General features: G+C 37.0%; 1 protein-coding gene across 1 annotated transcript in view; it reads left to right on the top strand.

The window, feature by feature from the left end:
- Positions 1-22970, top strand: part of LOC306878890 (carboxyl-terminal PDZ ligand of neuronal nitric oxide synthase protein-like) — a 130146-nt gene extending 107176 nt beyond the window's left edge. Inside the window, exons 10-12 of the mRNA XM_079431479.1 lie at positions 1764-1913; positions 16897-17188; positions 19672-22970. Of these exons, the coding sequence (XP_079287605.1) occupies positions 1764-1913; positions 16897-17188; positions 19672-20233 (1004 nt within the window). The 3' untranslated portion in view covers positions 20234-22970. The remainder of the gene's footprint in view (positions 1-1763; positions 1914-16896; positions 17189-19671) is intronic.
- The last annotated feature ends 3452 nt before the right edge of the window (positions 22971-26422 follow it).

Genomic DNA, 26422 nt, shown 5'->3' with positions numbered 1-26422 from the left:
CTAGGGAGTAACTGTAAAAACCTCCATTGTTTTTGTGGCAGACTTTAATTGTGCCCTGTTTAACATCCTTCGTAATGGAAGAATGAGCACAAGCACAGGAGGTCTGTGTTTCAGTAAAGCATCTTTTGTTGACCTTCTGCATCCATTAAAACATCTTTAATGCATTATTTGTTGTCAAAAATAAATAAAAGTGCATTAAGAAAATAAATAATAAAATAACAAAAAATAAATAAAAGTGCATTAAGATTGAATATACATTTTGGTATGAAAATATTTATTTATAGTCATTGTTAGAATAAGCAGTATTATAATTAACATGCAATTATTATAATCATGCACATGATTATCATTTAATTTTTAATCTACTGACATCCTCAGGCTGTACAGTATAGCCATGCATTGAGTACAGTAGTATTGAATTTCGACCTTTGAGAAAAAGTTTTAAAAGTTTTAATTTTTATTATTATTAAATTGCTAAATGTTAATGTATTTTTCATATAATAATAATAATGTTATTATTATTTTTTATATATTATTATTATTATTATTATTATTATTTTAAAGAGTACTAGCTATGAAAACATCCTGAGTACTAGATTCTAACCCTAACTTCAGAGTAAAATGTGGTGTCATTATTAAAGAGGACATGAGAAGAGATTTAACAGTCATTTACAGCTGTTTTTTACAAGGTGTCTTAAGTGTGACAGTTGGGACAGTCAAGGATGAGAGCTCTTTATCATGCGGGCTAATGTGAAAGACAGCACATCTCCAGGTGCTGCTGGTCTATGTGAAAGTGTGCTTTAAAATAAGCATGAAATTAACCCCTGTGGAGTGCCATGAGGGGAGAGAAGTTAAAAGGCAAAGTGAAATTGTATGTGATGGGGAGAGAGGAGAGGTGGAACAGATGGGAGGGTCTGAGTGAAAAGGCAAGAGTGAAATAAAAAATCTGCTGAAACACATCAGATCTATTCAGAGAGGGCAAGTGAGGATGTGTTGCAGGGGTAGGAGCACTGTTATTAACCCACTGAGGCAGAAGAAAAGGGGAAAACAGTGGAGCAGAACTGACATTATGAAGCGTTATATAATATGAAGGAAGGCAGATGACATCCACAGAGAAAAGGGAGTAGAAAGACGGAACCCCAGTTTTACTTTGAAACAGTACGGTGCTTCGAAATTAATTAATTTTAACACTGAGAATGCATCATGATGGGTGATGCTTTCAATAGTTCAATAGCAAAAATATTAAGCAGCACAACTGTTTCCAACACTGATTATAAATCAATATATTAGAATGATTTCTGAAGGATCGTGTAACACTGAAAACTGGAGTAATGATACTGAAAATTGAGTTTTGCTTCACAGGAATTAATTATATTTTAAAGTATATTATAATAGAAAACTGTTATTTTTAAATATATTTAATATAATTAAATATAATATTTCACAATTTCAATTATTTATAACTAATTTTACAAAATTAAAAAGTAAATAATTATATACAGTTATATAAAAAAATCCGTTTTTTTAAATCAAATAAATGCAGCCTTGATGAGCATAAGAAACTTCTTAAAAAAAAAACTCTCTGCCTTGATTAAAATTATTTTTTGTCTAGCTGAAAAGAGAAAATAGATGCATTAAAACCAAACATGTTTTGATATGAAAATATTTTTGTTTAGGAAGTTTTGTTAGATTAGTATAATTAAATAGAAAAAGTCATGAGATTATTCACAATTAATTTTCAATATCTTCCTTTCCCTTAACAGTGGGATCCCAAGACAGTCTCCTGGAAATCACCTTCCGTGCCAACGTGCCCCCAGTCCTATGCGACCCCACCACCCCCAGACCAGAGGATGCCATCCTTCCTCCACTCAACGATGGGACACAGCTATCCCTGCCACTGGGCAGTCCAATAGGTAGGGACCAGTGCTTGATCAAGTTTGAGTGTTTCCGCTTTCTTCCGGGACCACCCCAACAGGAGGAGAGTCCTGACACACCATCCCAAAGCGTCTCACCCTCATCACGGGACGAGCTTCTGGGTAGCCTCGAGCTGCTAAAATTCCGCGAGTCAGGAATCACATCCGAGTACGAGTCAAACACAGATGAGAGTGATGAAAGCTGGGGACAGCAGGACGAGAGCACCCTGCGTCTGCTCAATGTGCTCAACAAACATAGCCCCTCTGACTGCTTGGAGGACGAAATTGCTGTTTAATGTGATTTTGCGAACTTAGAAAAACACTGCTTGATGCTTTGCTTAGAAGGTTCAAGTCAATCAATGTCAATATTGTCAAACCATCTACTGCTGTTTGTACTGCTGATAAATCTGGGAGACCAAGGTGACATTAACCGTTTGGTGGCCGTTTAGTTTGTCGCATTTTGTCATATATCGAAAAGCAAACAGTCCCAAAGAATAGTAAATACTCTTGTCTCCATTTTAAAGTTTAGGGACACACATCAATGCCAGAATCTTGTGTCTCTAATGGAATGTTCACACACAGTGATGGAGATCACCAAGTGGCTGCTATATTGTTGGTCATAATGGCCATCCCTACTTCCAAACACACCATACACACACACACACACGTATATGGTCCATGTATATATGTGAGTGTGTGTATATATGTACAGTGGGGGAAAAATTATTTGATCCCCTGCTGATTTTGTACGTTTGCCCACTGACAAAGAAATGATCAGTCTATAATTTTAATGGTAGGTTTATTTGAACAGTGAGAGACAGAATAACAAACAAAAAAAATCCAGAAAACGTTATAAATTGATTTGCATTTTAATGAGTCAAATAAATATTTGATCCCCTATCAATCAGCAAGATTTCTGGCTCCCAGGTGTCTTTTATACAGGTAAGGAGCTGAGATTAGGAGCATTCTCTTAAAGGGAGTGCTCCTAATCTCAGTTTGTTACCTGTATAAAAGACATCTGTCCACAGAAGCAATCAATCAATCAGATTCCAAACTCTCCACCATGGCCAAGACCAAAGAGCTGTCCAAGGATGTCAGGAACAAGGTTGTAGACCTACACAAGGCTGAAATGGGCTACAAGACCTCACAAAGCAGTTTGGTGAGAAGGTGACAACAGTTGGTGCGATTATTTGCAAATGGAAGAAACACAAAATAACTGTCATTCTCCCTCGGACTGGGGCTCCATGCAAGATCTCACCTCTTGGAGTTTCAACGATCATGAGAATCAGTGAGGAATCAGCCCAGAACTACACAGGAGGATCTAGTCAATGATCTCAAGGCAGCTGGGACCATAGTCACCAAGAAAACAATTGGTAGCACACTACGCCGAGAAGGACTGAAATCCTGCAGTGCCTGCATGATCCCCCTGCTCAAGAAAGCACATGTACAGGCCCGTCTGAAGTTTGCCAATGATTCAGAGGAGAACTGGGTGAAAGTGTTGTGGGCAGATAAGACCAAAATCAAGTTCTTTGGCATCAACTCAACTCGCCATGTTTGGAGGAGGAATGCTGCCTATGACCCCAAGAACACCATCCCCACCGTCAAACATGGAGGTGGAAACATTATGCTTTGGGGGTGTTTTTCTGCTAAGGGGACAGGACAACTGCACCGCATCAAAGGGACGATGGACGGTGCCATGTACCGTCAGGGCCAGGGCATTGAAAATGGGTCATGGATGGGTATTACAGCATGACAATGACACATGCACGCTAAATGTGTGCAAACCTGGTGGCCAACTACATGAAACGTCTGACCTCTGTGATTGCCAACAGGGGTTTTGCCACCAAGTACTAAGTCATGTTTCGGGAAGGGGTCAAATAATTATTGAAATTATTAAAATGCAAATCAATTTATAACTTTTTTTAAATGCGTTTTTCTTTTGAATTTTCTTTTTTGTTGTTGTTATTCTGTCTCTCACTGTTAAAATAAACCTACCATTAAAATTATAGACTAATCATATCTTTGTCAGTGGGCGAATGTACAAAATCAGCAGGGGATCAAATATATATATATGTATGTCCATATATATATGGACCATTGGCTTGGTTTTCCAAGCATGTTTTTTTAGTAACACTTTACAAGTTCAATTTGTTAACATTAACTAATTGATTAGGTGTCATGCATTGAGTATTTCATTATTTTTTATATATATTTTAACATTTCAACATGAATGTGTGTCGAATTATTTAGTAAAACAAATCATAAAAATAGGATGGACGGATGGATAGATAGATAGATAGATTTTAAATGTATAGTGGTATATACACCATAAGTATACATCTTATATTCCATAGATATTTTGTTTATTTATAATGGCACGTATAAATTATGTATATTGCATATAAATAATAATATATTTATTTATAAATATAGTAATGTTTTATGTTATATTTAATGTAATATACAAATGATATGGGTATGTATACTAGGCTATATATATTTAAATAGATAAGTATTTAAATGGTATATATGAATTGTTTTTAACAAATTGAACATCATTGTAAAGTCATAATATGTGATATCCTTGCATGTGGACAGCGACTGATAGGGAAAAAAAGACAAATATAGAAAAGTTAAATCACAGTAGGCAGATCATGTTCACCAGCATCTTCCCTCCTATTGGTAGCTGTGACTGCTTTGACGTCGGAAACCGCTGTATGTGTTAACGCTCTTTTAGAGTCTACAAGCGATTGCTGGTTATTCACAAACAAGTAATTGTTTTTAACTGCAAGAGATAAACGTGAAATGTAGAACAAATTTTATACATTAGCCTGTGATATTGTATCTATGACATCAGTTGTACAGTTGCGGGTTTGGGCGGTATTAGCCATGTTTGCGCTGATATGTTCAGCCACTTAGATCACCTTTCATCAAATGTGCTCAGAGTAAAGACAATTACCCAGCTACATCTGTTTTAGCATGCACGACAGAACAGACTCTTAATTGAATGACTGTGGACTGAGGACGCTAAGCTAATTATATCCTAAGGGTAACGAGGCATCTAAACCAACAGGAACCCCAATTAGAGTGTCAAGAGTTTTCACAACCCACATCCCTTATTCATTATTTTCATACTCAGAAGAGCTTGTCGTGTCTGACTGCTTCACATATTAACTTTTGTACACATTTTGCTTTCTTGCGTTTCGTTTTTCTGTGCTTCTAAAAAGTGATATTTCGCTGTCTTACCTGTGTCTCTCTGATAAACTGCTGACTCTTTAACCTCTGTTTATATTTTCCAGTTTTTCCCTCTCTCTCTCTCCCTCTCTCTCTCTGTTTCTCTCTGTGTGCCCAGTGTCATTTAGAGGCAGACAAGTGCACACAATTAGACTGGTAATAATAGAGTGGTAAGCAATTCTTCCCACACATAAAGGACATCGAAAGCACTTTCTGTTGTTGGTTTAGTCTTAAACGTTTGTATTTTCCTCCATTTATGCACTGATATCTTTTTTTTTCTTTCCACCAAGAAGAAAAAAATGTAAGAATTTACCATCTTTAAATCTCCTTCAGGCTTGTAACAATCTTCCCACAGATTCTTCGCTGCGTCCGTAATGAGGGTTCACGATCAGTCGTGTTGGCTCGCAGCAGGTCTGGAGGCCAAGACCCAGCTGTGAGCTGTGGTCTAAATCCTCCACAGGGAAACGTGTCATTGTCTGAACACAAAACCAGTGTTTTTTTTTATTTTTATGATTTCTCCTCCTTCAAGGACACAGTATATTTGTATTAGTGGTGTTTGCTAAGGTGCATACATCACTGCTACTATTGTACGCAAGCATTTTTGGGACGTTAACAGTGGGCCCATTTGATTAAAAAAGTAATTTGCTCTGAACTGCCCTAGCAACTGCATAGTAATGGCATGAAAACCAGTCAAAACACAGTGAATTTCTTTTATATGATATTGATGCCTGGGGAAGCACAGCTAATTATTTAAAAAATTATTTTGTCATCATTGATCTTGTCCTTGAATCCTGGCCATTTTTGAGAAAGAAATAATTCAATAATTATTCCACAGAAAACAGCCTTTGGTGTCACGAATAATAAACCATGAATTGCCCCTCCTGTAGGTTACTGCAGGTTTTTAAAATATATGACTCATTTCAAAGCCATTTTAAATGAGTTGTCATTTTTAAGAGCTTTGCGGTGACACTGCGTGACTGTGTTCATTCAGTGTGAGAGTCATTCTCAGTGAGCTTTTAAAAGTGCCTACACAAACTGGCATTTCTTTAGCAGCAAGTGCACACTGGTTAAGTTACACACATATCCATCATGAATGCATTTAATAGACTTTCCTAGTTAAACTGTGGTTCAGTCGTTCTGCGATTCCAAGAATCGCTGGCACGGCTATAGAACCACTTCAGACGCCATATGCACGCATAGCTGCTTCAAGAAATAGAGATAATCATTAAAACGTGTAGTGCTCACAAAACCAGCTAGTGCAGAGAACACCATCTGAATCGCTGTGTAATTTAAAGGATGTTCTGGAGTGTCCCTGTCTCATCTTTGCTCGCTCAGGGAAACGAGCGGCTGTCGGATTGATCCTTCTCCCTGCGGCGTAATTGAAATTGCATAACAATATCACATCTCCTTTTAGTACAGCTGCCGCTTCTGAGAAGCTGTTGGAAACGCGGGTGCCTCTGAATTAGAGGCTCATGCCCGGCCCACCTGCTCGCTCTGGAGGCTTTTTAGAACATTCTTTCTCCTGAAGTTGCCATAGTTCTTTAGTTTGAAGTGTTCAGCTCCAACTATTGTAGGGACCATAACCTTTATTTACGGTGGCCCAGTAGTGCACAACATTTTACATTTACATTTATTCATTTAGCTGACGCTTTTATCCAAAGCGACTTACAATTGCTATATATATATCAGAGGTCGCACACCTCTGGAGCAACTAGGGGTTAAGTGTCTTGCTCAGGGACACATTGGTGTCTCACAGTGGATTCGAACCCGGGTCTCTCACACCAAAGGCATGTGATTTCACAACGGAAACAATCCACAACCCATGAAATCAACACAACACAACAGAAACAAGCCGCAACACAAGATTAGGAAAACACAACAAACAAGCCGCAACACAACAAGATTAGCACAATGGAAACAAACCACAACGAAATTAGCACAACACAACGGAAACAAGCCGCAACACAATGAAATTAGCACAACACAACAGAAACAAGCCACAACAAGATTAGCACTACACAACGGAAACAAACCACAACACAAGATTAGCACAACACAAAGGAAACAAGCCACAACACAACAAGATTAGCACTACACAAGCCGCAACACAAGATTAGCACAACACAACAGAAACAAGCTGCAACACAACAAGATTAGCACAACGGAAACAAGCTGTAACACAGCGAAATTAGTCCTGTGCATTGGGTTGTGGCAATTTCATAGTATTCACACCATATTTATTAATGACTATTTCCTGCCAGGATTAAAAAATTTGACACAATGACAAGGAGATCCAAGGCACAGTCGCTGCACTTGGCTGGAAAAAAATCCTTAATGGTAAAAAGTGAACTGCAATACAATTCAATTGATTTTAACTCCTTTATGCCCCACAAGGGTGACACACCATGAAATTAAAGACTGCCCTTAAAAAAAAAAAAATTATTGGCTATATTTCACAGAATGTGCCGTTATACGCATCGTTAGTCCAATCAGGTTCTAATGATTTCTTCAAAGACACATGACCGTCGATCAAGTATCAAAGCTGTCATTATCTGGCATCACAGTCTACTTGCTCCAAATCTCTTTATTTCATCAGTGATAAACTTGCAGATTGTTGCATTGCATGCATGTTACTGCTTGACATTGATGTGTCGGAAGCTTTGATTAATTATTGATCTGAGATTTGAAGCCGGATGAAAATGGGGGCATTGTCTCCTGTTATGTTCACTGTTATTTTTTTATCTCCAGTAGCAGAACATTGCCATAATAACATCTCAACATCTATTTTTGATGTGTTCAGTGCTGCTGTTTGGTCTCACTTTAATTGTAAGACTCTTCTGACATTTTTTGAGATTTATTGTCTTTCAAAAATCAATTTTTTGCCAATGCATTTTTCAAAGTGCTGCTGTAGGTTTCAGCATGCTGCTTAACATACAAATAGAATACAATGTTGTTTTTGTTACTCTCTTTGGGATTTTTATTAATTTATTTCCTTTCTACCCTTATATGTGCTTCAGTATATCTACAGTACCAAGGAGACTAGTCAGCCAGCAGTGCTGTTCAGTAGAGATAAAGCTAATGGATAGTCCTAACAGTGCAGTTTACTTGTGAAGTTCTCTGCCCTTTTCATTTAGGAGTCCTAAGATTGATGCTTTTATTCTGGGCCGCTGTGCCACTATGGTGCTCCACCTCATTTGTGTTAATGATGGAGTTGATAACAGGGAGTCATATGGTGCAAGTGCATTTCGAGTTAGTCAACCTTGACCCTCTCATCATGTGCTATCCATGGCTAAGTCTTTTTCCCATCCCCCTGCCCTTGTATTTAAAGATTCATGCTAGAAAGGATGTTCAAATGAAATATTGATGTTTGACCCATCTTCTGCCGACCTGAACATCTAGGTCAGCCAACTTGGAGATAATGGGTTAAATTGCTTTATTTATTCAGTGTTATTCTCCAATTTGTCCAAGTAGAGATGGTAGGCTTTTGGCTTTTCTTCATCGGTTCATTTTTGAATCTGTAATGATGTAATGCATCATGAAATGCAAAAATAATCACAACCAAAATGTGACCAGATTTTATATTGTTAATAATTAAGGGGTCATGAGAGAAGACAAGTCTTAAAAACACAACAGGAGTTTACCATTAGTTAATGGGGAAACCTAGAAATATGTTTTCATATATATTTACATTTATTTATACATCAAATAGAATGTCTTTTCTAAGACTTAAAAATATAAAGTATTTTACTGTATTATATAATTTAGAAATTTTGAAAGTATTATATTATATTTAATGCTGTCAAATGATTAATCACAATGAATCGCATCCAAAATAAAAGTTTTTGTTTACATAATATATATGTGTGTGTACACTAGGGGTGGAATGGTTTGCGGAAAAAAATCGAACCGTACTGTTCTCCACACATGGTTTGGCACGCGCTAGGACCGCGGTTCAACTTGAATCTGACAACGTATTTGCAATATGGTTTGTTATAAATAAAACACGTTAAAAAAAAACAGGATTCGGCTAATGTATGCTTCTGTTGATGGATTCCCAGTATATTACAACAACAGCGAGGGGGGAAAAAAAAACAATAGTGGACAAAACCATTCACTCTTGTTCAATGCGAGTGCCGTATGCTGGAATTTATTCCGTTATCACCCGGGTGCTGATAGCTCGCGCGCTAAAACCTTACATAAATTTGTTTTAAGCACTGTGTATAGGCTAGTGAATATAACCTAGTTTAGTCATCTTTGCAGTCATTTATTTATCTTTAAAAGGCGCCTATGAAGCATCTGATATTTATATTCAGACAATTACAGGCAGTTATCCCCATTACAGTTCCTACTCATAAAATACGTGCACTAAATGTTGACTTTTAAACCTTAATTTAACGTACAACAACAGATATTTCAGCACAATGAATGTTTTTGCACTGAATATTAATTGTCTCCCTCTCTACCGTCTGTCTGATGCGAGTGCACGCGCCTCAGAATTTAAACTTAAACACAGACTGTCAGGACGGGTCTTTACGCAAAAATGGAAATGCTCTCGTGAATATGTGACATTTACAGATAAGGACACGCACGCATCTGTCAAAGCCGCATGACAGGGCAAGCCATTACGCTAATGCATTATATTAGCTTAAAGCTTAAAGCTAAAATATTTAATCAGTAAAATGCATGCTGTTATAAATTCTAGAATCATTCTAATTTCTAAAATTTGAGATTATATTAAACACTAACATATTTAATCAGTTGAAAATTGTAAGTGCATGCTGTAAAAGGATTTTTTTTAATGTCGTCTTGCACTAAACTCAAACAGCTGGAAATGTCATGGAAATTTATGGTCAAAAAGAGCGGCAACCCTGTACCATGTGGCCCATGCATGTATGTGCTGGACAGCGTTTGGTCCAGAGGTTTCCTGCTGGGACACATCAGGAGCTCATAAACCATCCCAGAATAGCAGCATGTCAGATGCCCTTCTAGCATTTGCTACTGTGGTGGAGTCTCAGTGAGGGATTTTAAACTGCAGCCTCGAGCTACACGATAATGTCCAGCCCCGTGGAGAAGGATCAAAACCAATGATCATTGTGTCGCGCTCAAAATTGGAAGCTGAGGATTTGCTATACATCCATCTTTCTTTCTTCCTCACTCAAAATCTAGTCTCACAGAACCATACTTGTGATTTTCAGCATAAAGTCTAGTCCAGTTTCCATGTATTCTAACCTAAAACTACATTTACATTTACATTTAGTCATTTGGCAGACGCTTTTATCCAAAGTGACTTAAAATTGGACTACCCACTTAGACGGGATGAGGCTGAATAACATATAACCCAACCAACCATGCTTTGTTTTTAGTTGCATTTTTTGGACTGATAAATCTGAAAAGGATTATACTAGAATAATAGGCTGTACAAAAATATTTTTTAGGAGTTCAAGAGCATAACGCTGAAACCCTATTGTAATTGTTAGAATGCCCAAGGATCAGCATTCTCCAGCTAAAACTGACCAGGTAGACCAAACCATAAGTCATAGATACTTGAAACTTGGAGGGATAGTAGTGCTCACGTCACTAAGGCTTGCCCCAATCAGCCTGACAGGGGCGCTACAGCAATCAAAAGTACAAAATTACTCATAACTCCTAAACCGTGAGTCAGAGGCTCACGTTCGTTGGAATCCTTGGCTCATGACAGACAAAACACATGCCTCGTATGCGTGGTATGCCGTGTCTTTGTCCAAAGTGCAACAAATGTCGAGGACATTTGTGTATTTAAAAAACAAAAATGGTCGCCATCGTCCAATGAATTTTGAGTAACTATTAGACAAGGTTAATGGAGGCCGATCGTAACGAAACTCTGTTTGAGACCCTAAAGGTCTGTAAGAATTACAAAAATTAGTGTAGGCCACTAGTTAAGTTTCAAGTTTATTTATATAGTGCTTTTTACGATACAAATCGTTGCAAAGCAGCTTTACAGAAAATTAAAGTTTCTGCAGTATATGTAGGAGTAGCTTATCAGTGGTGACTATGTCGAGGTGATGTCCATATGGCAGAAATGTACAGTAAAAATCATGCAGTAAGTGAAGTGAAGTCGTGCTCTGCATTTAACCCATCCAAAGTGCACACACACAGCAGTGAACACACACACACCGTGAACATACACCCGGAGCAGTGGGCAGCCATTTATGCTGCGGCGCCCGGGGAGCAGTTGGGGGTTCGGTGCCTTGCTCAAGGGCACCTCAGTCGTGGTATTGAGGGTGGAGAGAGCGCTGGACATTCACTCCCCCCAATTACAATCCCTGCCGGCCCGAGACTCGAACCCGCAACCTTTGGATTACGAGTCCGACTCTCTAACCATTAGGCCACGACTAGTTAAAGGCATGTAATCTATTAACAGCAATGATTGTTGCGATCAAACGTATTGCAAAATTTGGTAGTTTTGTACATCCACATAATGTTCATATCATTGCTGCTTGCAGCTACAGTATATTTAAAAATTATTTTAAGTTGCTTTGCAGTCAGACAATCTAATTGAGTGTTTTTTTAGTTTTGTGTGCAATATGCATCAGGCGGTCAGTGAAGGAAATGTGGGTGGGCCGTGGGTGGCCCATCTGAGGCTGATACTACCCACAATTATAGTAGAACTAGTCTGGGTATTGTATTATTAGCAGATGAAATATCATGTCAGTCAGTGAAGTGCTTTAGTAGTTTGGGTACATCAAGTATTTTTTTCAGATGTCAGATGACCCTATTGGTGTTCTACCACAAATAAATATTTGCAATGATACAATCACATGAAACCACAGACAAGAGCCTCCTTTTCTCCTGCTCATTTCTCTCCAGTACTCATTATAGCAGCATGTTGTGCTAATTTAAGCTTCATAGCGAAATTAATTCAGTGTGATGACGCACATTTTGAGGATCAATTCTGTGAATGATTTAAGCTGGTCTTGTTACCCAATGGCGTGTCTAGAAAAGAAAAGCAGACCCATCGCAAATTGTAAGTTGTGGGTTTTTTGTTGTCATTTTTTTCCCCTGATTACCATGACAACAACATGCTGTTTTTGGCACACAAATTTCCCTCATTCATCTGTTTGCCTTGCCTGCAGAGCCAAGACATTGTCAGCATCAAAATAACTTTGCTTTGTCAAATATTTGTGGAAAATCCTCTCTAGACTCGTATGTGGCCCGTGTTTGTCATTGCTGAGAGACTGTCACAAGCTAATGAGAATTCTTACTCCTCCATGAGCAAGTGTTGAAACTATTGAGTTTAACGAGCTGGAAAAAAACTATGCCACATCAAATGCCTTCAAGAGTTTCTTAAAATCACATTTGATTAGAGCCAGACTAATATACAACTTTTATTGTATACAGCTTTGAATGGTCTAAATTGAAGCTGAAGTTGAATTATAACACCGTGTCAGGGTTGCTTTTGTTGGCAAATTGCAAATCTTTCAGTCTTTGTCATTGTCAGTCTCCCTCTCTTCAGTCATCTTTTAAAAGGTAAAATCTTGGTGTTTTTTTTTTACTTTCTGATGTCCATTTGGCCTTTAAATACTATTCTATTTGCATGTATGAGAATTAATATACTGTTTTGTTAGCTGCAAATAATAAATTATGCTCTCTTTGTCACTCAAATGCCAACCATGAAATAATGGTTCTGAGGTAAGAAACATGATTTCTTGTGACCTGCCAAATGCTGTTTATTTTATTTTGATGGCCATTTTCTGCCAATGTCATTGTGTTTTTTTTTTTTTGCATGTCTATTTTTCAACATTTGATGTATAAAATGCTTAATTACCACTGCATGAAATTAGGGATGCACAAAATCAGTGTCATATTGTTTATCTGTAATTTTTTTAAATGATATCTGTTGATATTGGATATATAAATCAGGTAATGCTGAATATTTAATTGATCTTTTTTGACTATCATCTGATTATTTATTTTTTTATCAAAATGAGTATCCAGTTTTCATTTATTTTTGAAGGTTGTGATGCCTAAACCCACTTGTAGAATTTTGAATGATTTATTATTATACATTTATTGGTAACACTTTACGATGAGGTTCCATTTGTTAACTATATCTAATGCATTAACTAACATTGTATTGCTAATGAGAAATACATTCGTTACAGTATTAATATTTGTTAACATTAGTTCATTGTTAGTCCATGTTAGCTCAGTTCTTTTTATTTTAATAATGAATAAATAAATGTTGGAATCAACATTAACTAAGATTAATAAATGCTTTAGAAGTGTTTTTCATTTATAGCTTATGTTAACTAATGGGACCTTATTGTAAAGTGTTACCAATCTATTTACAGGTGCATCTCAAATTAGAATATCGTGAAAAAGTATTTTTTTTTTTTATTGTAACTTATTTCAAAAAGTGAAACTATCATATATTCTAGATTCATTACATGTAAAGTAAAACATTTCAAAAGTTTTTTGTTTTAATTTTGATGATTAGAGCTTACAGCTCATGAAAGTCAAAAGTCAAGGATCTCAAAATATTAGACTATTTACATTTGAGCTTCATTAAATGACCACCACTACAGTATAAATTTCGGGTATCTCTTGTTCTTTGAAGCCACGATAATGGGGAAAACTGCTGACTTGGCAATCATTGACACCCTCCACAAAGAGGGTAAGTCACAGAGGGTCATTACTGAAAGGGGTGGCTGTTGTGAAGGTAATATGTAATTTAAGGGAAATAGGACAATTTAGCTCAAAGGGAATCATTTATGATTTTATAGGGAATTTGAACAGACTCACTGTTTCACGGCAGCAATTCATGAACGAGCCGCACAACATCAACTCTGCACGGGATATTAAAATCCAAAATATAGTGACGACACTATTAAATAGAACAGTAACGAAGATTGGCAGTTTAAGACATTAACTTGTAAGCACAAAACACAAGATACTTCTCTTTTCAATATAAATAAGGCTTTATTTGATAAATCTAAGACACGTAAACTAATCTAACACATGAACACAAGCATTCACACGTTGCAGAAAGAGAGAAAGTGAGGAAAGGATGAGTTTAAGAGAATGAAAATGTGATATCCTAAGTTTACAGCAATATGTGTTATTGCATAGACCTGAACAACCATCAATCACTTATTTAACCCTTGCATTGAGTTTCTCAATGAGGCTAAAATTTGCATTAAATGCGTTGCCTGTCCTTGCAGGAAAGGGGGTTTCCCGAGGTTGCTGATTAGCTGACAGTTCAGTGGTGGTTTGTAGTGGTGTCTTGGGAAGGTGTCGTTGGCTGAAGATGGTTTCAGAGTCCTTTGTTAGTTGAAGTTTGGTGCAGTCGGAGCTGCGCTTTGTGGCAAGCGTAACTTTTGAACACAAAACTCAGCGGAAAGAAAAGAAACTAAAGTAAAAGAATAAAATGAGGTAACGAGACTAGGTGGTTTTTCTTCTCATCGTGGTAGCAGCTGGCATGTAGGCCAGAGCACGATCAAAGAGCGATAGAAAGCAGCGTCAAAACGCAGTAGCAAAAGTTGAAGCAAGATTTGATGGTGTGCTGAGTTTTTAAACTCGGCTTTCGGACCCGTCCCAATGGATGTCTTGACCAATTAGAAATTATCTTAGCTAGGGGTGTTGCTCTGTTTCTTCCCCATCATAAATCTTGTAAAGTATCATTTTGGGCATGATTTCTATAACAAGACTATTATACATTTGACAAAGAATTGATTGGAAGAAACATTTAAAGCGTGAATTCCCAAACTCATACATACCAAACATGAATATTAACCTTTAAGCTATTCAGTAGTTATTAAAAAGACATACACAATACCTGATTAAAACATGATAGTTAATTGTGTGGGTTACATACATATGAGCAACTAATCATTTCTATGCATAACTCCATAAGTCCTTTTAGGATGATTTTAGGTGCATATGGAAAAGACAGTCTCTGAAGTTCTGTGTAGAACAAAAAGACATGTTCTGTGGACAAAGGAATTTCGGTCTGGTCTGTGTCTTCTATGTGTGGGGGAAAAGTCAATCTAAGGAAGCTCGTGATGTCTATCGTGGAACACATGTGATGGCCATCTCTTTGACCATCAGTCTTGATTACTTGCCCCAAATTTGACAGTCTCCTTCCTACGTTGGACTTATAAGTTCTTTTGTCTTAATGTTGCAAGCTGTTTTTTGAAAGAGGCTTGCTGGTTAGGCTTTCTTCAGACGGGCTGGCGCTAGTATCTGGACAAATTTATGGCATTGTCCTGTTTTCTTGGGCCTCTGTGGAATTTCAGCTCCTCAGGTTTCGATGGTCTGATCGAATCTTAAATTTGTCTGATTCGGTCTCTGATATCCTACATAGTTCACAGAGTGCTGTATCAAAGCATATTAAATGTAAAGTTGACTGGAAGGAAGAAATTGAGTAGGAGAAGGTGGACAAGTAACAGGGATGACCGCAAGTTTGAATACAGTCAAGCAAAGCTGATTCAAACACTTGGGAGAGCTTCACAGGGATTGAACTGAAGCTGGAGTCAGTGCATCAAGAGTTACCACGCTCAGACGTCTTCAGGAAAAGGGCTACCAAGCCACTTCTGAACCAGAAGCATGGTCAGAAGCATCTTACCTGGGCTAAAGAGAAAAAGAACTGGACTGTTGCTCAGTGGTCCAAAGTCCTCTTTTCAGATAAAAGTAAATTTTGCATTTCATTTGGAAATCAAGGTCTGGAGGAAGACTGGAGAGGCACAGAATCCAAGCTGCTTGAAGTCCAGTGTGAAGTTTCTGAAGTCAGTGATGATTTGGGGTGCTGTGACGTCTGCTGGTGTTCGTCCATTGTGTTTTATCAAGTCCAAAGTCAATGCACCTGTCTACCAAGAGATTTTGAAGCACTTTATGCTTCCATCTGCTGACAAGCTTTATGGAAATGCTGATTTCCTTTTCCAGCAGGACTTTAGCACCTGTCCACAGTGCCAAAACCACTTCCAAGTGGTTTGCTGACCATAATATCACTGTGCTTGATTGGCCAGACAACATGCCTGACTTTATCCCCATATGGAATCTATGGGATATTTTCAAGAGAAAGAGGAGAAACAGTTGATCCAACAATACAGACGAGTTGAAGGTTCCTCAGGGGTCAACAATAGTGCCTCAGCAGAGCCACAGGCTTATCGCTTCCATGCCACACCTCACTGATGCTGGAATTTTTGTGCTAAAGGAACCCCGGCCAAGTATTGAGTGCATAAATAAACATACTTTAAAAACTTGAACTTTTCTGTTTGGCAATTTTTTTTTTTTTTTTTTTTTTTGATCTTAGGAAATATTCTAATATTTTGAGATACTGGATTTTTGACTTTCATGAGCTGTAAGCTCTAATCATCAAAATTAAAACAATAACTTTTGGAATGTTTTACTTTACATATAATGCATCTAGAATATATGAAAGTTTCACTTTTTGAAATGTTACAATAAAAAAATTTACTTTTTCACGATATTTAAATTTTTTGAGATGCACCTGTATATAAAATTGTTTAGAAATTCAATATTGGTTATTTATCAGTTATCAGCCAAAACATGAAAATCAAAATATTGAGTTTGTTGAACAAACTGGTTAAATGAAAACTCTTCAGTTTTAAACAGTCATGCATTTATGTCTGTACAAAAGCTTCTGAAGTCTCAGCTTACCTTTAAATGTTAATGTGGTATGAATGTTTTCATTAAAATTTCCCCAGTGCCTTACTTTGTCTGAAAACCTTTTTGTTATTTTGTTCCTTAGTGGACCAAAGCATGTTTGAGAACTGCAACGCTGCGGAGCAGCCGAAGTTGAGCTTTCGTCAGGCAGGCAGCAGCACCTCCACAGACACATCTGCAGGATCAAAGACAGGAGGCAGCCAGCACCTAAAAAACGCCCTGAACTTGGGCAAAGCCATGGGAGCCAAGGTAAACGACCTGCTCCGCCGAAAAGATCTCAGCAGCCTCGGGGACATCGGAGTCACAGAGGTGAATAAGAACGTGGAGCCAGTGTGGCCCAGCCTGGCTGAGATGGGCCACAATACCACAAGAAACAGGTAAAGATTTCACCCTCACAGCTGCAAAACCAATGACCTCAATACGGTCATTATATTCAATTGACTTCACGCTTAGAATAAAATTGCTAGGAAGTTGTCAGCCGTGGTACTTGCTCTTGACATTTAAGGCCCGTAGTGCCTCTGCAGAGACAGATTCAGGGCTGGACTGCGTCATGTCCCAATCCGATACCCCCTCTTCACTGTCCTGTCTAATAAATGTCAAATAAACAAGGAAGTCAACACAATATTTCTCTAAACGTGAGGTGATTTTTGATCTGGTTCCAGTACACTTTCAGTAATGCTGAATGAATGTATTTCATCCAAAGAAAAAAAATTTTTATTATATAATATTATCATAATTTAAACTAAATATATTGTATATAAACAAAATAATTGTTCTCTATTTAAATATATTTAATATTTATATTTTATTTATTTCTGTAATGGCTCTTTACATGATCCTTTAGGAAGTGTGGGGTTTTTTTGGTTAAAGAAATGAATATTTCGATGAATAGTGACAGTAAAGACATTTATGTTACGTTATGTTATGTTACAAGATTTCTATTTCAAATTATTCATCAAAGAATACCTTAAAAGTATTACTGTTTCCACAAAACTATTAATCAGCACAACTGTTTTCAACATTGATAATAATAATAAATGTTTTGTGAGCACCAAATCAGCATATTAGATGACTTCTGAAGGGTTGTGTGATGCTGAAGACTAATTGCTGCTGAAAATTCAGCTTTGCCATCTTTTGCCATAAATTTCCATATTTAATATTTCGATAGAAAACTGTTTTTCCGTTGTAATGTTATTTTTCAGTTATAATCTTTTGTAGAATAATGTAGAAAACTGTAATGTTTTACAAAATTACTGATTTATTGCATTTTTGATCAAACAAATGCTGACTTGCTGATAGAGGCATTATTTTTAAAACAAAAATTCATCATGGCAGATGGCCGTTCATATTTCTCTATGGTAGTTCATGTTTTTCAGCAGTGAATGCAAAAACAGGACAAAGCTTGCTAAGACAATCATTGAAAGACATTACTGCTTGGAGTTAGTGCTACAAAGACAAACGCTAAGTAATGAACTTGTTACCCAGTCTTCACAATTTGTGGAAAAACACCTAATATATATATATATATATATATATATATATATATATATATATATATATATATATATATATATATATATATATATATATATATATATATATATAATTAGACTTTATGGCTTTCATCAACATTCTTATCTTCAGCAGACCAAGTGCAAATTCCACTGTCATAAAATGATGCATTTGATGAAATTATGCATTTACAAGAAACCAACTTCTTATAATTTCTAGTAAGGCTATTATTGGCCAGATATGTGGCATTATTGAGGGATTTGTGTCGTCGTCATGGGATATTTATGGAAAGTTCACTACAGGAATGTGTCACTAAATGACTGTGAGCATCTCGTGTGACTTGAGATGGCAATGACACCATTGCATTTACTATTCTTGTCCACTGACCTTTTTCAGCATGTTTTAATATATTAACATATATATTTTACAATTCTGCTCAAAATTTTGGGTTTTAGAAAGAAGTCTCTTATTCTCACCAAGGCTGTATTTATTTGATAAAAAAGAAAACAGTAAAAAGAGTGATGTTGTGACATTTTAATACAATTTAAAATAACTTTAAAGGAATAAAACATATTAAATGGTGAATTTTCCAGCCATTACATCAGTCTTCAGTGTCACATGATCCTTTAGAAATCAGTCTGTTCAAGAAATATTTCTTGTTATTGTCCGTTTAAAAAATGTTTTTACTGTCACATAATTGCTCAAAATGCATTATTGCTGAAAAAAAATAAACCTTTATAAAAACAATGCTGCTGCATTCCCACATGTATTAATATATTAATAAATGTTGGATTGAATGTAAAATAAATTTATTTATTTATTTTACATTTTATTTTGTCATCATTTTTGCATTCTGTTTCTAAGATTTTAATACTTTTTCTTTAAAAAGGTCAAAACATTTTACATGGAAAATAACATCACAAAAGTATTCTTATTGTACTTTCACAATCCAACTTTCCTCCATTGGAAATATGTCAAAGCTAATGAGTTGTCCAGCTGTCTTCTCATCTTTTTATCCTGCCCAAACATGATCCTCTGAATTCAACAAAAAGCCCTTTCTGCTGTTTACTTTCCCCCTTTCCATCCCTGTAGGCTCAATCGGTGATTTAAAATTAGGTTTAATAAGATTTATTCAAATGAAGTGTGATCTTGTATTACAGAGGGAAATATCTTGAATATCAGAATGAGTTGATGGTAGTCTTTGACATCTTTACTTTTTAGAAGTATCATTTCGGACCACTGTGTTAGAGAATAAGTAAATTCAGGCCACATATTTGCTCCGATCTTTTGTGGTCACTCTATCTTGCATGATCACTTGGTGTCTATGCTTTTTCTTTCTCTCACACAGTCACATCTCCCTGGATTCCTTCCCTCGGCTAGATCCCCCACCTCCCACTGGCAAAAAGCGTCTCCCACGGGCCCTGAAGACCACCCAGGACATGATGATATCCTCTGACCCCGTGGTAGCCTCCCCAGAATCCTCCTTCGTGTCCTCACCTGACAAGATCTCCAAAGATAAAGCTGAGCTTCAGCCTGAACCGAGGCCTGAAGAGTCCGGTCTTGAGAAACCTTCAGGACCCGGCGACCGTGTCGACAGCCAGATGGAGAAGACTCCCGTTTTAGAACTAAAAAATGAGCCCACAGCTGTGGTGACGGATGAGAAAGATTCGGAGGATGTCGATCAGTCACAGCTGCTGCGCTCCGTTCCAGATCTCATTCACAAAGACAATCTGGACCCAAAGAAACTGGCCAGCTCAGAAACTAGAATGGCTTCCACCCCGTGTCCAGGGAAAGGGGGCTGCCGCATCAGCGTCACTGAAGGGGAATTGTTGGGGAACAGCACAACGGATTACCGGACCCTCAGCTTGGAGAACGAAGAATCCCACCCTGACCTGCTGTCATTTGAATAGCAGGCTTGAAACCCTTAAGATCATTGATTCTCCAGGCTTCTGCGATGACAAAAAGTCATTTAAACTGCTTTCATTCTGCATTTCATATTTTGCCTTTAAGTACCACTGATTGTACTTAGTTATTTCATAGATATAATTATTCAGATGATAAAAATCACTATTGTTTTTATTAATTGTAGCACCATAATCAATTTAAAAGATTGTATTTTAAATTATTTGTGGACCTGTATTCTAAAAACCATGATGAATCCATTAGCAGAAACCAAAGTCAATACTACACTGCAAAAAAGGTTTTTAATTAGTATTTCTTGGCTTTTTTCCAGTCACATATTCCAGTAGAACTTCCAGATAAATTTACTTGAAGCAACACCACTGCATAAGATATTAAGACTTGTTCTCGTTATATCATAAATATTAGTGAACTTTTGTATTTCTTACTGCACTGGAAGATTGTTTCACTCGTTTTAACTATAAAAAGACTAATAATGATACAAAAGATTTCAGATTCATATAAATGCTGTTCTTATGAACTTCAAATCAAAGAATCCTGAAACAAATGTATTCAGAATCAGCATATTAGAATGATTTCTGAAGGATCATGTGACGCTGAAGACTGGAGTAATGACTGCTGAAAATTCAGCTTTGCCATCCTAGGAATAAATTAAATTTTTAAATATATTAAAATAGAAAATAGTTATTTTAAATTGCAATAATATGTCACAGTATTACAGTTTTTACTGTATTTGGTCAATTAAATGCAGCATTGATGAGCATAAGAGACTTCTTTATTAAAAAAAAAAAAAACATTTCTTTAAAAAAAAAATCTTAGACCCCAAATTTATACTATTGAAAACAGTTTTTAAATGTTCTATATAAAGAGTATGCACATGTTGTTGTTTTTTTGACTATTTTACTGGAAAATTAGCCAAAAATACTCGTTCAGAACATAATGTTTGCAGTGTTACTGTTATACCTCCAAAGCTGTCTTTGCAATTTCATAAGTGGGCAGCATTTCATGTGTTGTGTGTGTTTTTGTTTGTTTCATATCAATTCTACATCCATGGCTAGCTGACCACATCTCTAAACTTGTGCTCAGTGTCATAATCAGTGGCAGTATGAGCGAGCGCACATGGCTTTGGGTCAGTCTATAAAGCGTTATGCACCTTGTATGTGCTGCTTCCATGTCGTTTTTGACACTATGTGACCTCTAGATCAACTTTCACAATCTGATGGAGAAAGTCTAGGATCCTACCTTTATAAGCAGTGTCATAGTGATAATAGTCAAGGTGATGATGGCTCGAGGAATGTCAGTAATAAGGCTCAGTCAACATGAAGGTATGCAGAAGGGTTCTGAAATTCCCTGGAATGCTATAACTCAACATTAATCTCGATTCTCATCCTCTTGTTTGTGTAGACCGCCTGACTCCCATGGCATTCTCTCAGGCCTGTTCTTTATCCCACACAGTGGCTCCTCTGGTGAGATTTTGGGCTATTCCAATGCTAACAATGCTCCTGTTATATTAAAGAGATATACTGTCATTCTGCATATATGTACTGAGATGTTGATTATAAGTCAAAGCTGGGATGAAATAGCTGCATTAATGAAAGATGACTTGTATGTATTGGAAATATTGCATTAATATCTTTGAGCTTCCGTACCACGTTTTTGTTACACTACAGTAGCCTTGTGATACCAATTGTGCAATTATGCATACTAATTCATAATAGTGTGAACACTACAATAAGAACTGAGAGTAAAGCAGATTCATGCAGATACATGTGCAAGTGATGAGTTAATATGGACCACTGATACGGTGTTACTGGACCGTCAGATATAAGTGTTTTATGTAATGCCTGTGTATATGTGCTGGTGAGACTACAGCTGAATGAATGAAAGAAAAGCATATTTATCTTATTATTTTAGCTTTTTAGACAGTTTAGAGTTGAGATGATGCTTGGTGGGAACTTAAAGGAATAGTTTTCCCAAATATGAAAATTGGCTGAAATTCCATTCACACTCAGGCCATCCAAGATGTAAATGAGCTTCATCAGAACAATCCAAAGAGCTGATTAAAAACATCAAAATATTTGTTTAGAAGTAGTTTGGACTGTTTTTGCTTGTAAAGAGCATATTGAGCATATTTCTCCCCTGATTCAGACCACACAGGGTTTTTTTACTGGAGAAAGTAATAATATATGGAGAGAAGACTGTATTAGGTGGGATCTTCTATTAGAGTGTTTTAGCCAGAAGTAACTGTTTTAAGTTAAAAACATCTTAATTTTTTGTTCTTATAAACACCTAGCTTTTCACTTCACAAAATGTTAACTGATGAACTGGAGTTGTGAAGATCACTTGTGGATTATTATGTTTTTATCAGCTGTTTAACCCCCTTTTCTGATGGCACCCATTCACTGTAGAGGATCCTTTGGTGAGCAAGTAACATAATGCTGAATTTCTTTAAATCTGTTGCAATAAAATCTTCATCTTAGCCTGAGGACAAGTACATTTTCATCAAATTTAAATTTTTAAGTGAACTATTCCTTTAACCTGACTGGAATGTTATTTCTTATTTTTCTGTGATGATTAATGTATTTTAATTTCAATCAAAGTGGTCCCATCATTGTCACAGTTTGTTTGAATGAAGAAAAAAGAATGTGGAAGGAAAACGCATGTATATGAAGGTTTTATGAGTGCACTGAAATGTATTTTGAGAAGCTGGGTATATTAAAATGATTTCCCATTATGCTAACTGTCTATTCATGATGAAGTTTGGGTCTGGGTGCCTTTATTTTCTGTAAATGGATTTTATGCAACTTAGCCTGCTTTATGCTGCTGAAATAGCCTGCTTTATGACATAACAACAGTAAAGCAGGACTTGATGATTGCTGTGAGTCCTACATGAGATTGAACCTTTAAGTTTTGGTTTACCAGAACTGATTCCTAACCATGATGTTACCATCACCCCAAATCCAGACCAAACTGTATATTTCAATCCACCCTGCCAACCATGTTCAACTCAAGAAATATTTTATAGATTCATGCACATGGACAGTTCATAGCATTTTCTGATCACCACAATATCACTTGATTTTAAAGCGGCTTTAATCATTTTACTACTTTTTATTAGCTGCAAAGTTACCAGTTACTGCAAAATTATCTTTTTAATTATTTTTTTGCATCTAATTTGCCTACTACTTCAGCTTACAAGCAATGCACCTTTATATTTTCAAACACTTAAATGTTTCATTTCAAAATCATTTCATCTATTAATCCAATTGCCTCAAAATATGAAATATTGAATCTTATGTTTAGACTGTATTCTGGTGCTCTACACAGTTTTATCTTCAATTCAGCCTTTGCTAAACTCAAAAAATGACTTAAGAAGCAAACTGTTAGAAGTAAATTCTGATAGTGAAATTGGGGCAGTGGGTGGGATCTTCATCCTCTATCCCGTCTCAGTGTTTATAGTCATATCCTGTTTTACAGTTTCCTTTCCTAAAATATAACCTTGTCCTATTTATCACTGCCAGTCAGACATTTTGTTTAGACTGACTACTTTAAGCGTGAGGGTAGCTTTTAATCTGAAGAAAAGATTTTGTCATATGGTTAAAATAATGGATGACAACGGAGTATTGAAATCAGTTTTGGAGTTTAATTATCTGTCAGTCAGTATAATATATGGGGTTAGTGTGGAATTGAACTCATGATCATTATCAGCCTCTTTGCTCGAAACATTTCTCACCTGTTCCTGTGCAATTCAATCTGTTCATCATTGCAATTGTTACTGGTGTTTTACACCGAAATGTACTTGTGATTCAGTACATTATGAAGTAAATTGTGATTAAGGCAAATGGCATTGTTACATTTGATTTATTTGGACTACATTGTCTACTATTAGATATTTCTTTAGATTTTTATGTATATATAATATATTTTTGTAGTGTAATATATATATATATATATATATATATATATACATACAGTAGTCAACATTTGAAGTGGATCAAAAAAGTTAATCAAAGTTGTCCTAAGACAAGAAAGGGTATTGTTCAAAATTCATGTATAACATGTAAGTCTGCTGTTAATCAATGTTGTCATCAATGGAATTTCATGCCTCATCACTTTTGATGGTGCCCAGATTGTTTGTCACAAGGTGTGAAGTGGCTTGTCACACATTCGTGAAGACAAGATACATCAAAAAACTGTAGGTTATTCAGTACTTTTGTGATTTGCCTGAATGGACTAGAAATGCCTCTTAAACATTATTGCCTGCAGTGCAGCAGTTTAGTACCTTTGGAGTGCCTCAAGGAGCCAGCACAATGGTCATAATGCTGATGCACTGGATACTGTACTGTACTGTAGTCACTTTGTGTGAAGTGTCAGAGCTTGAAGCAGGACCCAAAACAGGAAAGAAAGCTTTTTCAGTTCAACAAAACAAGATGTTATTGCACATTGCAGCAGATCAAAAATCTGAGTTCGTACTGTAAAACAAACATGAATTACATGGTTTAACAAATGCGACAAACAAGTCATGAGCAAGAAACAACAAACATTATCCACTCAGTGCATGCTTGAGATGAGGTTTTGGATATTCTGTTGAGGGATGGCTTGCCATTCCTCCAGCAATGCTGTTCGCAACTCCACATGGGTTCCTGGAGGGACCTGGCGTGCTTGTACTCTTGACTGTAGCTGCTCCCAAATGTGTTCAATCGGGTGACCGGGCAGGCCACTCAATCCTAGAGATGCCCTCCTCCTCCAAGTATTCCGTCACCAGCCTAGCTAAGTGTGGGCTGGCGTTATCATCCATAAGCACGAAATCTGGCCACATTGCACTAGCATACAGGATTTCATCCCTATACCTTTGGCCTGTCAAGCTGCCATTTTCAATGATGACAAGCTCTGTTCTTCCACCCATGGAAATGCCTCCCCAAACCATGACTGTTGATCTGCCAATACTGTCATGCTGATGCTGTACAACATTTTGTGGCAAATTTCTCTGCCCAGTACGACGCCAGACCCTCCTACGCCGGTCTAGGAAGTTCACGCAGAACCGGGACTCATCTGTGAAGAGCACTGTACCCCAATGATTCATTGTCCACCTGTGGTGTTCTGTGGCCCACTGCAGACGTGCCAGTTTGTGTGCTCTGGAAAGAGGCACCCTCACAGTCTTCTGGCTCTCAAGCCAACTTCATGAAGTCGTCTCCTCACAGTCTGAGTGGACACTCACACCCCTGTTTCATCCTGAAGGTCATTTTGCAGGATGACTGCAGGCATGAAACGATTTCTGTGGGCATGCAGGGTCAAGTATCGGTCTTGATTTGGTGTTGTGACCCGTTGTCTGCCTCCACCATGCTTTCTACTCACACTACCAGACCTTCTGAACCTGTTCCAGGCTCCGAAAATGACACTTTGAGATGTCACCACTGCATCTGCAACTTCACGCTGAGTCATGCCTCCTTGCAGCATCCCAATGGCCCTGTTGAGGTCAGAATCCTGCAATCTCACTAAATGTGGCATTTTCTGACCTAAAGTGAAGCTTTCAGAGCCTTAAATGATGAACAGTTCCCAATTACGGACACCTGTGACAGGTCAATTGGTACCTAATGACAAACAATCATGTTCGAAGACCATCAAAAGCCATTAAGGATGACAATTCATTAATGACAACATTGACTTACAGGTGCATCTCAGAAAATTAGAATATGGTGAAAAAGTACATTTTGTTCTTGTAACTTATTTCAAAAAGTGAAACTTTAATATATTTTAGATTCATTACATGTAAAGTAAAACACTTCAAAAGTTTAGAATATGGTATCCCTCAAAACTTGCGACATCTGTGGCATTGTACTGTGTGATAAAACTGCACATTTTAGAGTGGCCTTTTATTGTGGCCAGCCTAAGGCACACCTGTGCAATAATCAGGCTGTCTAATCAGCATGTTCATATGCCACACCTGTGAGGTGGATGGATTATCTCGGCAAAGGAGAAGTGCTCACTAACACAGATTTAGACAGATTTGTGAACAATATTTGAGAGAAATAGGCCTTTTGTGTACATAGAAAAAGTCTTAGATCTTTGAGTTCAGCTTATGGAAAATGGGGGCAAAAACAAAAGTGTTGCGTTTATAATTTTGTTCAGTGTATAGGCTATATACACTAGGCTATAATTGGCTATAGTACAATAGGCTA

Source organism: Barbus barbus, assembly GCF_936440315.1.
Source record: "Barbus barbus genome assembly, chromosome: 13".
Taxonomy (NCBI): Eukaryota; Metazoa; Chordata; class Actinopteri; order Cypriniformes; family Cyprinidae; genus Barbus; species Barbus barbus.
Note: the sequence above shows the minus strand (reverse complement) of the source record. Positions and strands in the feature narration are given on the sequence as shown.